General features: G+C 53.4%; 1 protein-coding gene and 2 long non-coding RNA genes across 4 annotated transcripts; all 3 read right to left on the bottom strand.

Moving 5' to 3' along the window:
* Positions 1-183: 183 nt before the first annotated feature.
* LOC309869109 lies at positions 184-2009 on the bottom strand. Its single transcript, XR_014313993.1, has 2 exons — positions 1408-2009; positions 184-887 (listed from the first exon to the last, which is right to left on the bottom strand). It is a non-coding gene; the product is annotated as an uncharacterized lncRNA (long non-coding RNA).
* Positions 2010-2109: 100 nt separating this feature from the next.
* Positions 2110-5270, bottom strand: LOC309869107. Its single transcript, XR_014313991.1, has 2 exons — positions 3079-5270; positions 2110-2877 (listed from the first exon to the last, which is right to left on the bottom strand). It is a non-coding gene; the product is annotated as an uncharacterized lncRNA (long non-coding RNA).
* Positions 5271-13457: 8187 nt separating this feature from the next.
* LOC309869100 (uncharacterized protein) lies at positions 13458-20606 on the bottom strand. Of its 2 annotated transcripts, none has more exons than XM_082739630.1 (2): positions 16488-20606; positions 13458-13698 (listed from the first exon to the last, which is right to left on the bottom strand). In XM_082739630.1, the coding sequence occupies exons 1-2, from the start codon at positions 17747-17749 to the stop codon at positions 13689-13691; spliced, it is 1272 nt and encodes a 423-aa protein (XP_082595756.1). In that variant the 5' UTR covers positions 17750-20606; the 3' UTR covers positions 13458-13688. The 2 variants fall into 2 exon arrangements, with proteins under 2 accessions (XP_082595756.1, XP_082595755.1); XM_082739629.1 differs by lacking the exon at positions 13458-13698 and adding an exon at positions 15198-16221 and having other exon boundaries at positions 16488-20600.

The following is a 20606-nucleotide window of genomic DNA, read 5'->3' as shown; positions in this document are numbered from 1 at the left end:
CGGGGTTCCGGAGGCACCGTGCCCGCTGAGGGCCCATGAACATGTTTTAATTTTAATGTGTTTTAAAATCAGGAGAAAACAATAACTATAATAATAATGAATATATAATGAAGAATTCAGCCTCAATCATATTTGTCTTTATACCAAGGCAGTCATCAAATATCCTGTTTCATATGTAGGAGAGGAAGGGGCCATGAAAGCAAAGGTGTTAGGGGCCGTGAAAGTCATAAAGGGGCCCTTGGTCGGTCCAGTCTGGGACATAGGTCACATGTCTGGCTCCAGGGAGGCCTCCGGGGGCCATCGGGCACCTGGTTCACACAGACAGCTGTGAAGAGGATCAGGGGTCTGGAGTGTTTGCGTGTTTCTACACACATGTGAGTGTTTATAAAGGATTCTCCGGCACATGAATGTGTGAGACTCACTTCTGGAGACCGATGAACACGAGGCTGAGGCCAGATGCGGCCACGAGAGCCCGGTCCGCCTGGTCTCCGGGTGTAGGCTGGTCGCTGGGCCCAGAGCCACGGTGCTTTCTCCCTGCCATTGTCTCCCTGCGGGGAGCAGGCTTCGAGGCCCCTTCCCAGCCTCGCCCAGCTCCGTGCAGTAGACACGGACTTTGACGTGTTCGCACAGTCGCTTTTTTTTAAAAAGTGGAAACCGACAGGTGAAATTCCCTCTAAAAATAAAATTTATTTTATCAAATATATATCCCAAAGTTGTGTATTTCAGTGTGGAATTAATATGAAATTATCAATGAGGTTTCCCCCACTTTTTTCTGGATCCCGAGTCTTTGAACTCCAGATTTTTGTCCTCACACGCGTCTCCATCTGGACGGGCTCCCTGGGTTGCAAAGGCTCAGTGGCCCGACGTGGCATTACAGTGCAGGCCTGCTGTGGGGCAATGCAGGGTTAGCAGGTCCCCACGTGGCATTACAGTGCAGGCCTGCTGTGGGGCAATGCAGGGTTAGCAGGTCCCCATGTATGTGCCCCATCCCAGAGTTGGGGAGACTGGTTTTTCTGCTTCTTTTTTTTTTTTTTTTTTTAATGGGTGGCCCTTCTTGGCCCGGGTCAAGGGGCCGAGTCAGGCCCCCAGCATTCCCAAGAGCTGAAAGAATGGGCATTAGGGCTGCAAGCTTCCAGGATGAGGGGGACTGCTGGAGAGGTTCTCTTCGGCCGGCCGTGCTCCCAGACGCCAGGGGGACGGTACAAAGGGCCGGCTTCAGGGTACAATAGTGGGGCGGTTAGTCACAGTGCCGGGCAGCGGGCAGGCACACAGAGCTCCCTGTGTCTGCGCCTGGCTGGGCTGGGCCCTGCAGCCTGGTTTCCCCTGCTGGTTTCCCATCTCTGCCCATGGCCTTTTGTTTGCACCCCTCCCAACTCCCTGATTAACCCCCTGCTCCCCGTTGTCTACCTGGCTGCCTGGCTGGGGCATCCTGACTCAGGTCTGGTTTCCATCAGCCAGCCTGGCCAGAGGCAAGCTCCTTCTCAAAGCAGCGCTCAGGCCTGCATGATTTCACCGGCATCTCTTGGGAGAGATGTGTCGGAACAGCTCCGTCACTGTGGCTAGGCGGCATTTGGGCAGCTGGGGGAGAGGTTTGTGCCCAAGGTACGTAGCCGTGCGTGCCGGTCCCCACTCAAAGATCCCACCAGCCTTTGAGAGTGCTCCCCATGTAGGGCTGTGCATCGCTGGAAACAATGAAAAGCCAAAACTGAACACCCAAGGAGTGGCTCAGAAGCTGACGCCGGCTCCGCACATCTTAAAGTGAACAGACTGATATAAATATTTTAATCTGGTGCAAAGATGATGGATAAGAGAAAATAAATTAGTCATGTCCCAGCCCTGTCTGGGGGCCCTTGGGAAGGAGGACTTCTGTCAGCATTTGTGCCTCAGTGGTAATGACCGAAATCTCCCTCCTGGGTTGCAGTCTTCGAGGCTCCAAGATGGAATTAGCTGTTTGTTGTGATTTGACAGTTAAATTATTAACACGTGGAGAAGGTAACTGCTGTCCCAGAGGTAGAGGGCACGGCGAGCAGTCTCTCTCTTTTTAATTAAAAATTATCTGTGCAGAGATTCTGCGTGTTGGATTTTCTTTGCTAAATTAAAGCGGCAATATTTTTTTAAAATATTTTATTTATTTATTTGACAGAGATCACAGGCAGAGAGGTAGGTGTGGGGTGGGGGGAGCAGGCTCCTCGTGGAGCAGAGAGCCCGATATGGGGCTCGATCTTAGGACCCTGAGATCATGACCCGACCTGAAGGCAGAGGCTTAACCGACTGAGCCACCCAGGCGCCCCTGCATGTGTTTTTATTTTAGAAGGCAGGGATGGTTTGCTGTGAGCTGTGTGAGGAGAAGTGAAAATAAAGGGTCTTGGGAAAATGTGCCCGTCTACTCGCAGCTTAAAAATCCCAAGTGCCAGATGTCTTCCCGGGAGGAAATAAATGTCTCCAATTCATTGATCTTACCTGCTGATTACACATGATAATTATTTGTTTTAAATAATTTAATCTTCGGCTGAAACCGGAAGTGTCCTCGGAATGTAAAAAGCCCAGGTTCGCAACACCTCTGTGTTCAAAATCACCACGTGCCAAACCCCGGGCCCGGGCCACTCTCCCGGCGGCTCGCGGGTCCACAGGCCGCCGCTTGTCCCACGCTGTCTCCCGAAGACACGAGACGGAAGGCATATGTTCTGCTCACATCATTTTGTCCTGATTTATTTGTAACCAGTTAAGATGATTTTAGCATAAAGAGTGGTGAATCTTACTTGCTTTCCGAGAGCCATTGGATTTTCAAGCTGGAGTAAAATTTTTACCCCCCAAAATCCAAATTTAGCAATTGCCTGTTAGAGTAGAAGACAGCATGCTGGTTTGCCTTTGAACTCGCTGTGAAAGAAAGAGACTTAAGATCAAATACATCGGATTCGTAGGTCTGTTCCCATCCGTTGTTATCAAGGGGCCGGAAGGGGCCCCGTTTTAAAAAATAAGACAACAAAATGCATGTTCCCACATAGGCATCATGAGTTTTTCTGGGGGGGACTCCGGCCTCCGAAATTCCATGGACAGGAACGTGAGTCGTCATCCTACCCGTGTTTTTTCCTTCCCGGGGGCAGTGTGGCATTCGGCTCTCCCTGTGACAAAGACAGTCCTTGCCCGGTTGGCGCCCACACACCTCAGCCAGCTGCGTCCCAGCGCGCCCCATACCTCTCAAGGGATACACAGACTGTGCAAATACCAGTATTTTAAAACAAACCCAAGAAAACCTTCACTAATTGCGGTCCCACCGTGGCCACTGGCACCGCCTCCGGTCATGGGGGAAAATAAAAAATGGAGTAACGGGAAACACAGGCGTTCCCCGGGAGAATGTCTCCCCCGCAGGAAGGCACCAGGACAAGGTGTGGGAACCGCTGTGGACACGAGCGACTCGCAGCCTCTGTTCCCGTCCTTGGGCTCGTCTCTCCTCCAAGCCTGTTTCCCAGATTTAAATGGAGAAGAATAGTGTCCGTCCAAGCCCACGGTCAAGGGCTGCTGCAGAAATAGAATAAGGCAGCCAATATTTGCACAGCAAAGCCGCCCAGTTTCATTTTCTGTTTGAAAGTGCTTTTCTAAAGGGCAAAGTGCTGGAACCACGTGAATGCCATTATCATCTTAGTCACTTCTCCGGCCTTGTGGGATTATTACTGTTTATGTTAAACTCATACCTGTTTAACAGTAATTTGTTTCATTCTGGTGATGAATTAGATCTGCTTGACTTACAATAAATACGGTGTTATCAGTGATACGATCCTTTTCTGAGTTTGCAGGCAATATACGCTCATCGCGTGAAACGGAAAATGCAGGAAAATGCCCGTAAGGGAGAAATTGTTCATCCCCGTCCCCCCTGCAGCTCGGTCACATTTCCAGATTTCTCTCCAGGCTTTCTTCACTGCCGCCGTGTCAGTTCCTGGGGGCACCTATTTTCGGAGGAACTCGGTGACTTCTCTGCCGTGACCTCTGAAAGAGCAGTTCTTTCCAGGCTGCTCTGCTTTGGGGGCAACTCCTCGCTGGCCCACAGGTCGCTTCCTTCAGGCAGGCCCCCGTGCAGGCCTTGGTGTTCAGGGAGAAGACCTCAGGCTGCACAGTCCCCAGGCTTTGTCCCCCACCGTTCCGGGAGCCAAGTCAGGGCAGGCCAGACAGACGGCCAATACGGCCCCATGGCAGAGCCCGGGCTGACTCAGGACGTCGGAGGAAAGGGGCAGGGGCCCCAGACGCGGCCCCTTGCAAGGCCCAGACGCGGAGATGGGGGAGAGCCGGGCTAGGCCTTCTCCGTGCAGGACAGGGCAAGGGGGCGGGAGGACAGAAGCAGCTGGGAGAAGGGGTGAAAAAGCAGGCCCGAGTTCTGGATTCTCGGCAAAAAAAGCCGCTGGAGCCAAATCACTTCTTAGACACACAAAGTTTCGTCAGAACTATTGAGATAATGTTTCCAAGGTGTTCAGCTTTATGGTCCTGACTTAAACCCACCACACAGTGGGGGGGTTCATGCCAAGCAGCTGGGTAGGCAGATATGGGCCAGCCCTTCAGTGCGAGGGCACCATTGCCAAACGCAGTGTCGCAATCCGGTATGTGCCTCGGCTGGTCCCACAAATCCATCGGGCCTTCGGCGGGGGCACAAACTGATTCCCGTCTTGCTTTCTGGGGTAACTGTGATCTAGGGGAATTCTAAGATTTCCACGTTCGTTTCTGATGGGACAAATGGAGCGTATGAGGTTGGCCTGAATGCCCCTTCGAAGAATGCACCCTTCAACACCCTAATAGCGGATCATTAGAGATCGATTCATAACCCACATGGCAGACAGACTTCGCAGACAAGGCCACTGGTGGTCGTGTTAGTTACAGCAGAGTAATATTAGCAAGAAATGAAATTTGGAATAATGGGGGGCGGTGGCGTAAATTATCACGTAACAAAATAATGGAATAGTTTGTCCCTGTTACAATGCTGTTGACAAAGAGTTTGTAAGGGCTTGGGTACCAACAGATACAACATTTCACATACAGTAAATATGGATGTAAGTGATGTAATTGTATGCACATGTTTACTGCTGGGAAGGAAATACAACAGCATGCTCCTTCTGAATAATGGCATTTCGTTGACTTTTCCTTTTTCTGTGTATTTTACATCTGAATTATTTGCATTTTATGTTTACTGTGTCAATTATCTCTATCTTAAATATCTATCTTTAAATTACTCAGGCTTTGGACCTTGCTGTCCCTTCTCTAAACACATGGTATTTTTATAAGCAGAAAAGAAAAAAATTTTAAAGGCTTGTGAGTAGAAGTATAGACAAATGGCGTATTCTCCTTCAGTAGTTGTGGATAGATGGTATGTAGCAGAAATATTCGTTAGACCAACAGATATGTATAGTAAGTAAATATTATTCATTTCTTATGAAAGATTTATACCTTGATAGCTTATTAATCAAACACTACATGCGTTTACTAACTAAACATGTACGTTTACACAACCAGGGCATAAAAAACTCAATTCAGATTTTGTGTGAACTTAAGAAGAAATATTTTTGCCCCCTCAGCAATAGCATTGGAAAGGGAAAAGGGCATTCTTGTTCTTCCAGGATACGTGGTCCCATACTCGGTCGAACTACCTATGGTTAGACCCTGTTCTTGATTGCGGGGTTGATGTTTTCTGCCTCTACTGCTTGGCAATTTAAAAGGTTCTTCAAGTTCCTATCTGGAGAAGCATATAGATTTTGGGTTCATAATGCCAGATGATAAACTGTGGTCTTTGCGGGGAAACCTTGGTTTACTTATACTCATTATTTGTCTTTGAAAAAAGAAAGAAAACACTTTTCTCCACCCTACAACCCCTCCCCCCCGCCCCGGCTGTACTTTGGCAGGACTTTGCTATCACAAAATATTATTCTGCAATCTTAAGACACCTGCTGATTGACAGCTGGGGATGCATGGGAACATCTCGTGTCAAGACAGGAGGGGAGGATTTTCTTTTTTAACTAAAATGCTACAGGATTTTGTGATGTGGAAAAATCAGTCCACGTTTCCATCTAAAATACTGTATCTTTTAAGCAAGTGTCATTTTTTCCCCCCGTAAAATGAATTTCCAGGACCAGCTGCGATGGGAAAGGCAGAATCTTTAAAACGCTGGGGTCTGGGAAAAAACGCGATGCCCCCCCCCCAACCCCCGCCGGCTTAAAAGACCCCGTGGGGCGCACTCAGAGCCACCCTGCTCCGGCTGCCACGTGGCGCAGGGGAGCCCAGACCTGCGGGGACCCGCGAGGACGCGCCCGCCTTCCGCCGAGTCCCCCTCCAGGCCCTGGGTCGGCCCCGGGCCCGCGCTCCTGCCCCCCAAGGCGGGGCCTGGCGGGCGCAGCCTCAGTTTCCCCGGCTGTCTCTGCGGGAGGGGACGCCGGCGGGAAGGGGTCTGCACGCGCTAGGCCCGGCCGGCCTGGGAGGCGCCCGGCTGGGAGGTCCCGCCGGCCTCCGGGGCGCGACCCTCTAATCCGCTTTAGCCAATATATTGTGCGCTTTACTTCGGCAAAGTAAACAGGGCGGGTGAACAAAGTGGCGGCCGCCGGCCCGCGACTCCCTGACCCCGGGGTCGCGCCCTTTGTTCGCCCTCGGTGGGGCCGCCCCACCGCCTGCCGCGGCTAATTGGGGCGCGTGCCGCCGCCGCCGCCGCCGCGGACCCCGGCCCCTGCTCGGACCCGGACGCGGACCCGGACCCGGACGCGGACCCCAGACCCCGGCCCCTGGCTGGGACCCGGACGCGGACGCGGACCCCAGACCCCGGCCCCTGGCTGGGACCCCAGACCCCGGCCCCTGGCTGGGACCCGGACCCGGACGCGGACCCCAGACCCCGGCCCTTGGCTGGGACCCGGACGCGGACCCGGAGGCGGACCCCAGACCCCGGCCCCTGGCTTGGCCGGGAACTCGGACCCAGACCCGCACGCGGACTGAGACCTCGACCCGGACCGCTGCGCGGCTCAGGACTCGGACTTGGGCCCGGGACCCCGGCTTGGACCCCGATCTCTGCCCTTCGCAGACCCGACCGCGGACTCCGACTCCGACTCCAGGCCTCGGTTCGGACCCCGGACCCCATCCTGCCCCCTGCGGACCCGATGCCCGGCCCGGGGAGACCCAGCCGCAGGCTCGGACTTCAGGCTGGGCTCTGCGCGGGATGCGGACCGCAGGCCCCAGGCCCCAACCCCGCTGCCGCCCGGCCCCGCCCAGGCCCCGCCAGGACCCCGCCCGAGGTCCTGCGCCGCGAGCCCCGGGGCTGCCTGGTGGAGGCGCTCGCGGGCCTTCCCGCGGCCACCGGAGCTGCTGCAGGCACAGCCCTGTCCCTGCCCAGCCCGGACTCTGGCACCCCGGGGGGCTGCATGAGACTAGCCGATGAGCCTGGTCCGCGGACAGACCATAGGCAGCCACCACGGCCGCGCGCGCACCTGTCCCCTGGGGGAAGGACCCCAGGACCCCAACAGGAGGCACCTCTAGGCAGGGCCCTTAAGGCTGGGTGGAGGTGCAGAGAAGAGAGGTTCACTGGCCCCTGTTTTTCTTTCCTGCGCTTATGTCTGCGGGGAATCCGGCAGATGGGAAAGAAAAGGAAATCCAGGGAAGCCGAATTCTGAGTCCCAAGTGAGGGAAAACAGGGACCTTCAGACCCCGCTCTGGCTCGGGGGCTCTGTCCGGCTCCAGGCCTCACAGCCTCTCTGGGGTCTGCGGACAGCTCTAGGGAGGGCTGGGGGTGAGAATATGTTAGTAAGGCCATGGTCGCTGAAGTCGGGCCTTGGCCATTCTGTGTCCTCTGTGTTCTTTGTTTTTCCCTCAAATCCTGGCTAAGGTTATACTTTTTACCCCCAAAAGCTTCTGTGACTCAGCTCCTTGTAACTCTTTTTTTTTTTTTTTTTAAGATTTTGATGTTTTTTTAAAAAGGACTTTCTCCTGTAGTCAGGTGCAGAAAGGAAAGAGGAAGGAGTCTTGGAAGGCTTTGCTTTGAAGAGGAGCCTGGTGGTCTCTAGTTGTCCTTTGCCCTAGTCCTCCTGAATCCCATAGCTGCATTCGCTCACCTTTGTTAGGGAGCCTCTTTTAAATGTTACTTGTGTTTCTGAGCGTGCTGTCTGTGGGGTGGAACCTTCTAACACGGAGTCTGGCTTCGGGAAGGTATGGTGTCCTGGAGCCGTGGGCCATGCCCTTCTGCTGGGAGGATGGAGCGGGACTGGGGGCGAGCGGGCAGCCAGGCCAGCACTGGGTACGTTTCCATATGTGGTGCCGATCTCTGCCGGAGAGGGAAGGGCCCCGGAGTCGTGCCCTGCATGGCTCACAGTCCCTAGTGCTATTTCCTAAAGAACCTGGTCTCCTCATTCACTGTCCCCTTCCTCATTGTCAGTCCACCGCCACAGTCCCTACCTGTCCTTTCTCTGCTCTGACGGGTAATTAGTTCATCTGATCCGCTGTGTGTGCCCCTGCAGAATGCGGATGTCTGGACCTGGGCCCCGGGCCGGCCCTCCCGGAAAGAACTGCCACGGGGAGCCGCTCCACAGGCAGCCAGGTGCTGTGTGACTTAGAGATTTTTCCTGGCCGTCCTGGTCACCTGTTTGGTCTTTTATACCAAAACGACTGGCATGGGCCTGCCAGCTTCAGAGAAGGCAGAAAGCAGGGGGAAGGCTCAGGTGAGGCTCAGGGCCACCCTGGCTGTGTGGCTGGGGAGATCCTGCTCTCGGGGTGCTGCCCCCCCACATCCCCCCAGCAGGAAGGGTGGTGGACAGAGAGCATCACAGCTCCCGAGCTCAGGCGAGGCTGCTTGGTCGGGAGGACTCTGGTGGCCCCAGCGGCAAACCTGTGTCTACTATTTTACACAGGACATAGACTCATCCCAGCCCAGACTTGAGGGGGAAATCAGGATGCACCTGGCTGGGAAGGGTGGACGCCTCAGATGACCGAATCTGGCTGCGGGGGTGGGGGGGGGGACCGCCAGAGCTGGCCAGCTTAAAGCAGTTCTGGGACCCAGATTTCAATGAGGCTCTGTTCTTCCTGGGAATGGTTCTTACCTATAAAATAAACCTGTGTGTGTATGAGTAGGAAGAGGTGGGTGGTGATGTATAGGAAGAAAGAAAGAAAAAGCAAGCAAGGCAAAATATCAAAGTGGCATGTGTGAGTTAGGGTCCCAGGCCAAGTCACTGTTCCACCCACGTGGGCCTCAGTTCCCCTGGCTTATAGGGAGGCATCATCATTTTGGTTGCGTCTTCCTCTCGGGCTGTGAGATCCCGTGAGACAGAGACAGGGGAAACACTGAGTGAATTAGGACGCGCTTGTGGTACGCACTTGAGGAGCTCTCCTTATTAGCACGGGAAGAACCCTTTACTACAAGGCTGCTGATTCCTGATGGAAATTCCTAGCGACTCCTGCGGTACCTGGCCCGACCATGTGCTCTGGCTCTTTCTGTTGCCCTGAATGGTATGGAAACCCTCTGCATCAGCCAGAAGAAGGACGTGTGGGCCAAGCGTGGGGAGCAACTGAGCAAGATAAAGAGCGTCCTTGTCCCCTTAAGGCTTCTGGACAGGACACGGAGATGGCCCCCAATTTCGGGGATTGGCTTTGACGGTTTGGAGACCCTCCTCCTTCTGACACGGACGCCCGAGAGCCCTGAATGTTGATCCCAGAGTCTAAGCCCAGACTGTATCTGCGGCCATGCCCAGCCTAGCTAGGGTAAGGGTCTGCGGGGCCCAAACCCCGGCCCAACCCCCAAAACGTGACTTTCTCTCAGAGGAATCCAGCCCCTGTGTCTCCCAGAGCTGCCGGCCCTTGCCTCACTCCCCAACACGGGCTATGCCGCTTTTGTCCTAATGACAAAGAATGAGGTCAGCTTGGTTTGCCTTCCACAAATCACCATTTATTCCAGGCAAAGACTTTTCTGTATCTGAGATCGGTCCTTGTTATCTACAGCAGGTTGTGTTTTCGCTGGCTTTGGGTGTTCGCACATGTATAATTAGAGAGGAAGGGGCCCAAAGTGAATGCGGGGACAGCCGGCCTGTTGCCTGGTTTAGGGGCTCTCCAGCAGGACCTCGGATCAGCTCCAAGCCGTAGGGCGGCAAAACTTGTATTCCTACATACACATACACATGCATGTACACACACACACACACAGACAAGACAAGTGAGCGTGCACACGCACGCACACAAGTATCCCAGGATATCCTCGTGTTGTTAACATTTAATGTTCTAATTTTAAATTTTGAGGCACCAACTGGCTGTTTTAAGAGGCTCATTCAGCCTGTCTGCCTTGGAGCTATTTTATTTACAAGTCTTTGCGTGGCGTCAAAGGGCTCTGTGTTTCTTGCAGACTGTGTTCGGGAGGTTGAGTGTTTTGGTTTTTGGCCGCAGCTGGTTAGTTTTTCCAAATCTGTAGATCCAGGTGTGTGTCGAGAAGGTTTTTGTTTTTTGGTTTTTGTTTTTTTTCCCCCCAGTGAGAGAAGTTTCCCAGTAAGCCTCGGAGCCCTCCTAGAAGTTTCCAGCATTCTAGGTGTGAGAGACTGTCAATTTCAGGTTGTCGATGTGGGGGAAGGAAGCGGCTGTCACTCCTAGACCAGACGGTGCAAACAGGGCCACCATGGAAGCGTAGCCAGTCTCGAATACAGAGTTGAAAAACTGGTTAATGGGAAGATATTAGCCAAGGCTCGAGCCTTTGAAGATGATTAAAAATCACTTCCTGGGAGTCTCATGGAGAGCCAAGCCTGTGCACTTCTCTCTTTATTTTGAAATGGATTCTTTTAAAGTACAGGTTCCTCGTGTGAAAATTATGTCGACTCATATTTGCAAATTCCAAGCCACCCCTTACCCAATTGCTTACACTACCCCTTTCTCTTCGTTAAAAGAAATAAACTTCGTGTCCTTTTAATATGAAGAATTTCACCGAATGTTGCTCTATAAATAGCAGGAAACAAAACAGAACAACAGCATCGGCTCTGTTTTTGAGTATTTTCCTTTGCAGCCATTAAATATTATCTTGTCCTTCAGTGATAAATTTAGCTAAAACACTTCTTGACTTTTTGTAGAAAGGGCATACATGCAAAATCCTGCTTTACCCTTGTCTCCGTGTTAACCAGAACTAAAAGCTACAATATTTAGGCACATTCAGGAAAATGAAACTGTCATTATATACAAGGCAAATTACTCGCCTCTGTGGTGTGAAATCATATTAGATTTTAAGAAAATAAAACGGGAGTATTTCGGTAAGACCACCATGGTCAAATCGGAAACAACTTGAAACTGTCCCCTAAAAATTCCCTCATTCTGCATGTGATTGCTTCGCAGGCAGCTTGGGTTCTTTGCAGTCATTTTAAAGAACAGATCTGTGAAATCTTGATTTTAAAAAAACGTTCCTGCTGTCCTTTGCAATTTAACAATGAGCCTTTTGAGTTCTAAATCAGGATTTATTTCCTTTCTTTTCTTCTTTATTCTAAGGGCTTATAATTTACCTAGCTCACTGAGAAACTGTATGGCCAAGAAATGATGCTAAAGTTCTCATTTCATCTGTGGGGAAGAAAACAATTGAGCTGACTTTCAGCAGTATTTAAAATTTTTTTTTTAAATAAACATGACAGTTTCTCAAGTTTAAAATTGCTTTAAATGTATAATAGCAAAGTCTGCTTAGATGTGATTCAAAAAGACAATGTAGTTATTGAAATAATGGCTATTTCAGGCTCCATATAAAGGATTGATATGATGCAAAAATATTTCAAATAAATCAAGGCTTTTCAACACGTGAAATGAAGGCATTCCTTGGATATTTGGGGAGAGAAATTCTTTTCAGATTTTCTGATGTTTTTCATTTTCATGGAAGTTGGTAACTGTCTACCAGAAACTGTTAAATTCCAAATTCCAATATGCCTTTAATTGCTAATACACATTTGCTATAGGTGGCAGGCTAAATTCTTTAGAAAGTGTCGGTTTCCCAATTGGTGATGATTTCATTGGAGGGACTACAGAATTGTACAACTGCAATAAATTCAGTGTCCACTTCTCGTCAAGAGTTAATTTTGATTTTTAAAAACTTTATTTTCTTCTGTGCTTTTTCTCATTCCTTATGTCATGCTAAGGACCTCACTTTGCCATTTGATGGATGCGTGGATGACCAGGGGTATTGGTCTGTCGTCCTTAATTCATTTTTTTCTGATTTGTGTTGTTACTACTTGGGAATGAAAAAGATTCACTGTGATTCTTGATCAGTAAGGGGAAATTTTTGATGCCGGTACGTATGTATTATATACAGTATATTCACATATATAGACGTATATGGGACCGAACACACATTTACTGCAGACTTTTGGTCGTTTTAGGCTCTCCTTTTATTTAAAAAAAATATTTAACCTCTTAAGAGTGCTTTCAGCATTGTTAGATTTTTAAAAAAATATACATATGCAGGTAACACATCATGAAAGGTGAATGTGTGCACTTTGCGAGTGTGTTAAATTTGACAAAACAGCTGCCCATGTGTTTCTGAACAGGCATGTGAATATGCAGGTGAATATGTATAATATATACAGGCATGTGAATATGCGGGAGTTACTACCCATCAGTTAGGAGGGAGCGTGGGGTGTGCTATTCATCGTCATTGGGGCAGACACACTAAGTCTGTTCCATATATATGTGGATATATTTGTATTTTAGGAAAGAAGACACAGAAATGATCTGCCAGCATGCTGGCTTTTTTTTTTTTTTCTTTCTTTTTTTCCTGGGGAGAGGCGGGTGGCTGCTAGTGTAGATTTCTGCCCTCTGTTTTCTTCTTCAAACATGCTTGTCCTATAGCTAGAGTTTTATTTCGGTTGTTAGTGAACTATGCCAAGGTTGACACAAAATGGGGTGAACGAAAGCAAAGGATTTTGAAAATGCTTCGTTATGTTTGCAAGGAAGGAATCCTTTCTGTGGGGTTGCTTGCACTTCCTTCCCCAGCCCGAGACCCTCACTCGATGATCTTTCCCTCGGTTTACCTGTAGCTACACTAGCAGGCTTCTTTGCCCTGGCATCTCCATAAGAAAAAAAAAATGCTTACCCAAGGTAAATTGATGCCAGTGAGTTTGTGCACAAATCATTGAGTTGTGCAATTAAAGCCTGCATAAAGTAGGGGTACACATTATTATGAAATAGATAGAAATGGAATCCCAAACCTGCAGACTACTTTGAGATAAGAGAAACAACAACAACAACAACAACACACACACACACAAAAGAAAGAAAAAAGAAAAAAAAATGTTAAAGCTTGTTTGCCTTTCCACACAGCACCCTTAGCCTCCCAGTAGCTCCTCAAAAGGGCACATTGTCTGGGATGACTGAAGAAGGGGCATCTTACCCAGGAACCGCCACGCTCTGACAATCTCAAGCTTATTGGGCCAGCTTTGAAAACATCATTATTCTTGAGTGTGCAAGCTGGATGTTCAAAACCCAAGTGAAAATGTAAGTTTTCAGTCACACGCATCCTGCTTGCTTTAATTAGATTAAACGCATCTGTTTACGAAGTCCTTGGAATGCCTTGGATACTGACATTTTTTAACCATTAAAAGTCACGGCGTTGGGAAAAGAGACAGTGAACTGGAATGCCCGTGGTCTTCCTAGGCTGGTGTGAGGCCAGAGGCTGAGCCGGGGACACGGGGGCTCAGGGGCAGAGCAGGAAGTCGCCAGCTGCATTCCCATTAGGCAGATCTGGGGAGAAATCAGGAAAAAATAACTGTATAAGGCTGATAGTGTAAACATCCTGCTATATCGAGAGCCTTCCTAGGACTTATTTTTTCGAGCATCTGACCTTAGGCGTGGTATGGCCCACAGGCACAGACCAAGTTCTTCTCCCAGGAAGGCTGTCCATCGATAACACTCACCAACAACATAAATCTTCTAGGTTTCTTTTTTGATAATTTGAGCATATTTTAAAAAATTATTTACTTTGAAAAATGTAATTTTATAGCAAGTTGGAAAAAGACTCGAAAAAACCAATCTAAATAATGCCCGGTGAAATTATCAGAGAGCTATTATTTTCCTTGAATAAAGCGGAATTTGATTTCTGAATTCACAACCAAATTATATGTAAATCCTTGCCAAGTACAGAGGGGATAAAAAAAAATTGTGCGTTCTCAAATATTGTTCTGACTCATCCGACTTCTTGTTTTACCAAATAAAAATTGGGAGGAGGAAAATGGCATTGAATTAACTTATTACTGTGTGTAGAGAACGAAAAAAAAATCAGCTAATAAAAAGGTTAGCAAGTTGGTATGATTATACAATGATTTCAGGTGAAAATTACAAAGCTGATATGCTAACGTTTGCTTATTGCCTTCAGTAATGATATAGTTGTCAAATTTGTATTTTGCCAAAGGAACAAAAGTTATAAGTGGCATAAGGTAAGATCATCTCTCTTTGTGGCTTTTTAAATTCAGTGTTTTAATCCACCAATTTAATCACAAGATATATATCACATTAGTTACAATATTTATAGTGTTTAGGGAAGAGAGTATAAATAGATTACAGTGTGTGTGCGCGCGCGTTTGTGAACGTTATCGCAAAGGTATGCACAACTTCAGGGTTTACCCTTGGGAGCAGTTTTGTGTGAAAATATATTTATTTTCAAAATCCCGGTTCGATCATTAACCGCGCTTGCTCATTATTTTGGAAAAACAAGGTTTGGTATTAAAAGGGCCCGAGACAGTGTGTTTAGATGCCTTCATTCAGCCAGTCCCTGAAAGCATTTTGTAGTTCTGGAGTCCCCAAAGTTGCTAAGCCACAGAATGTCTAATGTGTTTTTTGAAGCAGTCGAACCATGCAGTAGAGATGAGTGGACGGGGTGGGGGGAGATGTGTAATGGCCATTGGTGCTCGGGTTCTTCCTCGGTGTGGAAAGAAGGCTCTGGATGGCTCTTTGGGACCGCCGGCACATACTCAGCTTGTAGGAACCTGTTCTCTTACCCTGCAGCCCAGGCTGGGACTGGGCACTGTAATAGGGAAGAAAATTATAAAGGACTGTGCGAGACAGGAGACACTGTCGTTCTGCTGTATTGCTAGAACATGGGCACGGCATTCCTGCGTCTCAAACCGCTACAAAGGTGTCCATTTCTGAGGAAGGAGGAACACAGAATTCCTAGGCTTCCAGCTCTGGACCCCCACAGTCCTCAGGTCTGGGAGGGTCACCCTGGACCTTCCCCGGGAAAAGAGTGAAACCCACCCCATTGTGAAGTCACCCCTGCTTGGGCTCTCTCTGCTCTGCCTGTTGTCAGCAGCTGTGAAAAGTGAAAGTTGGTCAGCGTTTCAGTGAGAAGATGAACAGAAAGCATTTCATAAAACTCCATTTTCTCATACGAGTAAGAAAAGCCGTCCCTAGAAAGAGGCTACACTCAGAGCCTAACACCCAGCAAAACCATTTTGGAAGATTCCTTAATATGTCCTGAACATTTCCCTCCCCCGGGAAACCATGTTTGTCATGGGGGGGGGCGGGGGGTGTCCAGCCACAATTCAAGGCCAAGATCAAAGGGGTCTAGAGAACTTCTAAGCTGGGTCGGTGGTCAGCTCAGGCCCTGGCAAGGCTGCTTCAGCCGCCCCAGCCCAGCCCTGCCTCGGGCAGCCAGTTCCCCCTTTCTGGGCAGTCCAATCCAATATGGGATGGAGTTTCCTGGGAAGCAGGGCACACGAGGAACTTTTGAATGCACCAATGGCATAAAAAGTATATATATTTTTATGACAACGAGCAAGTTTCAATTGGTTGACAGAAATGGCGAGATGTGACGTCAAGGGACACTGGTTAGAATGCCAAGGCCGGCTGGGGTGGGGGGGGGTGCGGGAGACAGGCACAGAGAGACATTGGGATGGGGCCCAAGAGGCCTTGTTCCTCTTGGGCCCCCGTTGCGGGCGTCCGGGGACAGCCAGGTCCATCTGGCTCTGAAAGAGGTTCATGCCTGGACAGGGAGAGGGGGTCTGAGTATAGTGACCCGGTGTTGTCCCCAAGCGCCAGAGGGCCAGGCCGGACTCTCTGCGGGGAAATCACTCAGGCGGCAGGAAAAAAGCTGCTGGGGCCTCCTTGGCATTATAACCAGAGGCGGGACCCTGGAGCCCGGCCTGTCGAGACCCCCCCGGGAGGGGGCGCGGAAAGGAGCCATGCGGTCCCAGGGTGTTGCAGTGTAGTCGCCTCCAGGAGCCAAGCTGAGGCCTAGAACCCCTAGGCCAGCGGAGCAGGAAGTTGTTTCTGCGGGGAAGGAAGAGCGAGCTCCAAGCTGGGCAGCGGCCCTGGGCACGGTGCCCCCGCCATCCCACGCCTTCCCGGCACCCTGAGGGCACCCCTCCTCCGCCAGGCACCTTGCGCACCCCCTCCATCTCTGGGCTCTGTGCGCTGCCCCTCTCCACTTCACCAGATCCCGTGCACCCCGCCCCCCACCACACCTGGCACCGCGCCCCTCCCTCCGCCGACGGACGCTGTCCGCAAAGCCGCCGCGGGGTCGCCCTGGCACGCACCCTGCCCTGGGGGAAGGCCGCCGCCGCCGTCGACCCCGAGCCCTGGCCCGGGACTTTGTCCAGAGCTCCGGGGCACACGCCGCCCCCTGCAGTGCCGAGCCGGCTACCCTAGCGGCCGTCCGCGGCGCGCACTGGTCTGCGCGCAGGCCGGAGACCGTCGGTCCGCCCCGGGTCCCTGAGCCGGGCCAGAGCCTGCGCGCGCGCCCCTCCTGCCCGCAATCATGGCAGCCGGCGCCTCGGAACGCAGCCGCCGAGCGCGCTCCGGCAGCCGCCTCGGTGCCAGGGCGGCCGTGCGAGCAGGGGCCAGGGCTCGCGCCCGCCCGCCCCCGCAGCCGCGCGGCCCCGGGGCGCGATGCTGGAGGCCGATGGGGGTCCTCGCGGCGCGGTGCCCCCTGGCCGCGCCGGGAGGCGGGCGGGGCCGCGGGCCGGGGGCGCGCGGCGGGGAGCGCCGGGGGTGGCGTGCCCGCGGGGGCGCGCACGCGGGCCTGCGGGGCGAGGCGCGGGGTTCGGGCGGCGAATCCGCTGCTCGAGCCGCCCGCCCCGCCCGCGCGCGCCGGCCCCCGGAGGAGGGTGCGCGGCGGAGGGGGGGGGTGGGAGTCGGGGAGGGGCCGCGGCCCGTCCTCGCCCGCAGCGGGCACGGCCCGGGGCCCCCCGAGGCTTCGTTGGTATTCCGGGCACAGCCGAAGCCTTGACCTCCCCGCGGAACAGAGGCGCCCGGGCCCGCGGGCACGGCCGCTGTCCCCGGGAGGTCTCTCCTGGCTGCGGGGCCCGTAGGCGCCTTGCTTCCCCCCCCCTCCTCCCCGTCTCCTCCTCTCCGGGTCCCCCGTACCCCCTCCCCCGCCCCGATCCGGCGGCGAAGGGGTGGGCAGGGAAACGCGCTCTCTGGGACAGGTGCCAACTCCGAGACAAAAGACATAAAATAGGCGGCAACGTGGGAAGCGCGGCCGGCGCGCTCGGGCGGGGACGGAGGCGCCGCGGGGGCCGCATCCTCGGTGCCGACCGGGGAAAGTTTGGGAAGTCGCCGCGGCGGCTTCGCAGCGGCGGGGGACGCGCGGGCCGGGCCGCCCTCCGCGCCGCGCTCGCCCTCTCCGCGCCGCTGCTGAATAATTCATGGCGCGGCCGCCGGCCATTAGCATGCACCGGGCGCGCGGCGCGTCTGTGCCAAGCCGCCGCCGCCGCATTCGGCGCCCGGGCCGCGCCAGACGAGCGGCCGCGCGGCAGCCGGGCCCGCGCTGTCCCCGCGCCCGCCCGGCGGCGCCCATTGTGCCCGGGCCGCGCCGCGGGGCCGCCCCGAGCCTGCCCGCAGCCCTCAGCGCGCCCGACGGCCGGGCTCTGCAAGTTGGGGCCCGCGCCTCCCGCCGGCCCGGGAAGCACGTGAACTTGGAGAAAGTCGCGGGGCGCGCCGGCCCGGACCTCCGCGGCAGGGCGTGGGCGCCCCCGGCCCGGCGCGCTTTCGTTTTCGTCGGGGACAAAGGTCCCCCGAGGCGCTAGTCGCGGACGCGGAGACCGGGTGCTGCCCGCCGCTCCTCGGAGAGGCCCGGCGGCTCCGTACCGGCAAGCCGGGGTCAGAAGAGGAGGAGCGGCGGGGTGCGGGACATGGGCGCTGGGGCCTGGCCGTGCGCCTCGCCCGGCCGTCTCTCCGTCCCGGAGCCGTCCCGCCCTGCGAAGAGTTGCGGGAGATGGCACCGCGCTGCGCTCTGCGGTTTCCACGCGCCGAGGAGGGAAGCGTTTCGGACCAGGACTCAGACCCGTGGCCCAGGGCCTGTGCGGTGCGGGCACGAGAGCGCAGCGCCTGCCGCGTCCCCGCGCGCTCCTCCGCCAAGGGCAGGGCAGTCGACCTGCGTGTCCCGGGTCACCATCGGGTTCCGGGGCGACTCCTGCGGATGGTAAGTGCATTTCTCACTTTCGCTACTTAGTGAGTATTTAAATATTAATGAAGGGATTTCTAAGAAGAGCCTGTAGGGCAGGCAGGCCTTCCGCAGACCCGGGAGGCTGCTCCTGAACCGGCGGCCCGTCCAGCTTGGCAAGAACTCCGCGGCCGTCGTTAAAATTCAGGAACTTGTTATTTGTGAAATACAGTTTCTGATCTCAGGTGTGCGGACCGTTTGCCAGAGAGAATCTTGTCGGACACAGAAGAGAGCCATAGCAGCTATCTTCACCAGAACAGAAAAAAGAGAAAAAGCAAGCATCTGTTTTTAGGGGCGATGTGTTGGGAAGGATGATCTGGAAGCAGCCATCCCTCTTTGAAAAATTGACATCTTTCATTCCTTTCCTAAGCCAGCCAAAGCGCCGCTTCTTTTTTTTTTTTTTTTTTTTAATTTTTTTTTCCCCTGCTGGTCAAACATTTATGGAGAGCGGGCTTCAGGGGCTGCAGTCAAGCGTTGGTGGCCACTGGGCCGGTTGAGTGAAAGGCCCTTGTGTGGAGGCTCTTGTTTATGGTGGCATAAAATGAAAAACAACTCATAACTTTTCGTAATAAATCCCCCTTTATAGGCGGCTCACACACAGGCCCAGCCGGCGGCCCTGGGGAGTTTGTGGGGAGGAAGAAATGGGTGAAGGAATGCACGTTTGCCATAATTACAGGGTTGTAAGGTAACGCTGAAATGAATTTCTTCAAAGTTGGGTTTCAGAAGCCAGGGCAGTCCCTGCAGGCCGTCCCTGTCTCCGTTTTTATTTTCGTTCATTGGTTCTAGCCATTTGGGATTTTAAAATGCACGTTTGTCCTCGCGGGCACCTATCCTGTTAAAGTGAAACCCGTCCTGGGGGTGGCAGAGGCGGGATTAAGGACGCTTTTTCGTACCATCCTATCAAAGTACGATTTCCCCTCTGCTCTCCCCATCTTACTGATGTGGTTTGGAGAACCTTAATGGGCGATTTGACCACAAAATAATGGGCAGGGCCCCCCCCTGTTTCCATAACGCCCCAGAGTTGTGAGCTGGCACCTGAAGGCCATGTTTCCGGGAACGTGGACAGAGGCCCAAGTCGCCCAGGCCTGGCTCACGACAGCCTCTCCCCGGGCTGCCTGGGTTCCCTAGAATTCGGAGGAAAGAGGAGACCGTTTGGCTAAGATATGGCCAACTCCGGGTGCAGAAGTCAAAAGTTTGCTCCAGTGCTGCGTACCGGACCCCGGGGGCCGCCCCTTCTGCTAGGCCGCTCTGCCCCCACACCCCTCACTCCACCTCCCCACCTCCCCCATTTTGAATTTTTATTTATGACGCTGTCAGAGGCAGTTAGCAGATGTGAAACCCGGGTGGGACGTGCCAGAGCGATCTCAGGAACGGGGTTGCCGCTGCGGAAGGCGTGCTGCTGCGGCCGGGAGCTGTTGCTTGGCGTTGGCAGTGGCCCGGCCCATGCTCAGAAGAAGCTCAAGTTCCGGAGGACCCTCGCCTGCAGAGTGTGGGAGATGTTCTCTCCGGGTCCGCAGATGACCTGTGTCGTATCTCGTGGTGGGCAGGGCCGTGTGGCATTCTGCCGACCCCCCAAATGAGGGGCATCCGTGGCTGCTTCTCCCCGGGCCCATGGGAGCAGGGAAAGGCCTGAGCATCCAAGGAGGTGCCCGCAGGGCCACTTAGTGGGGGGTTACCATTTGACGAAGCTCCAGATCCCCATCTCGGCGGCCCGAGTGTGCCCCCAGTCCCTGGAGGGAGATGGGGTTGACAGTCTCTAGTAAATTGTGCTCCCCCACCCCACGCTCCCGGACAGAGGCCTGGCCTCAGCCCCAGCACCGTCCTGTCCTGCCTTTGTCCTTGTTGCTTTGGAGCCAGCCCGGTTCCGAGGGAGACTTGGGCCCCACCGGGGGCTTCTTACTGTGTTGGGCTATCCCAACTGGGCAGAATTCATTTTTGAGGGTATGCACACCAAAATCGAGGTTTTGGAAATGGCTCCTGTGTGGTTTTTGTCGCTTCTGGACTGAATAGAAAGAATGTGCTAGCAAGGGGACAGAGGCTCACGGACTGCGGTGGGCCAGTGGGAGGCTGGCCCTGGCATTTCTGCTTTTGTTTTAAACCAGGGCCGGCCCCCGGGTCTTTCCTCGTCTGCGCTTGGGGCCGGGTCCTGCCCAGCCGTTGGCCACTTGAAGCCCACAGATCCTGGGTGAGGGGTGTCCTGGGTGCTGGTGGA

The sequence above is a fragment of the Mustela nivalis genome (genome assembly GCF_964662115.1).
Source record: "Mustela nivalis genome assembly, chromosome: 7".
Taxonomy (NCBI): Eukaryota; Metazoa; Chordata; class Mammalia; order Carnivora; family Mustelidae; genus Mustela; species Mustela nivalis.
Note: the sequence above shows the minus strand (reverse complement) of the source record. Positions and strands in the feature narration are given on the sequence as shown.

Excerpts from the sequence above, each read along its gene's own strand:
- LOC309869100 (XM_082739629.1), bottom strand. The coding sequence starts at position 17,749 with ATGGGCGCCGCCGGGCGGGCGCGGGGACAGCGCGGGCCCGGCTGCCGC. Across the intron at positions 16,222-16,487 it reads CGGCCTTCCCCCAGGGCAGG|AAACAACTTCCTGCTCCGCT; the intron begins GTGCGTGCCAGG and ends CCTTCCCCGCAG.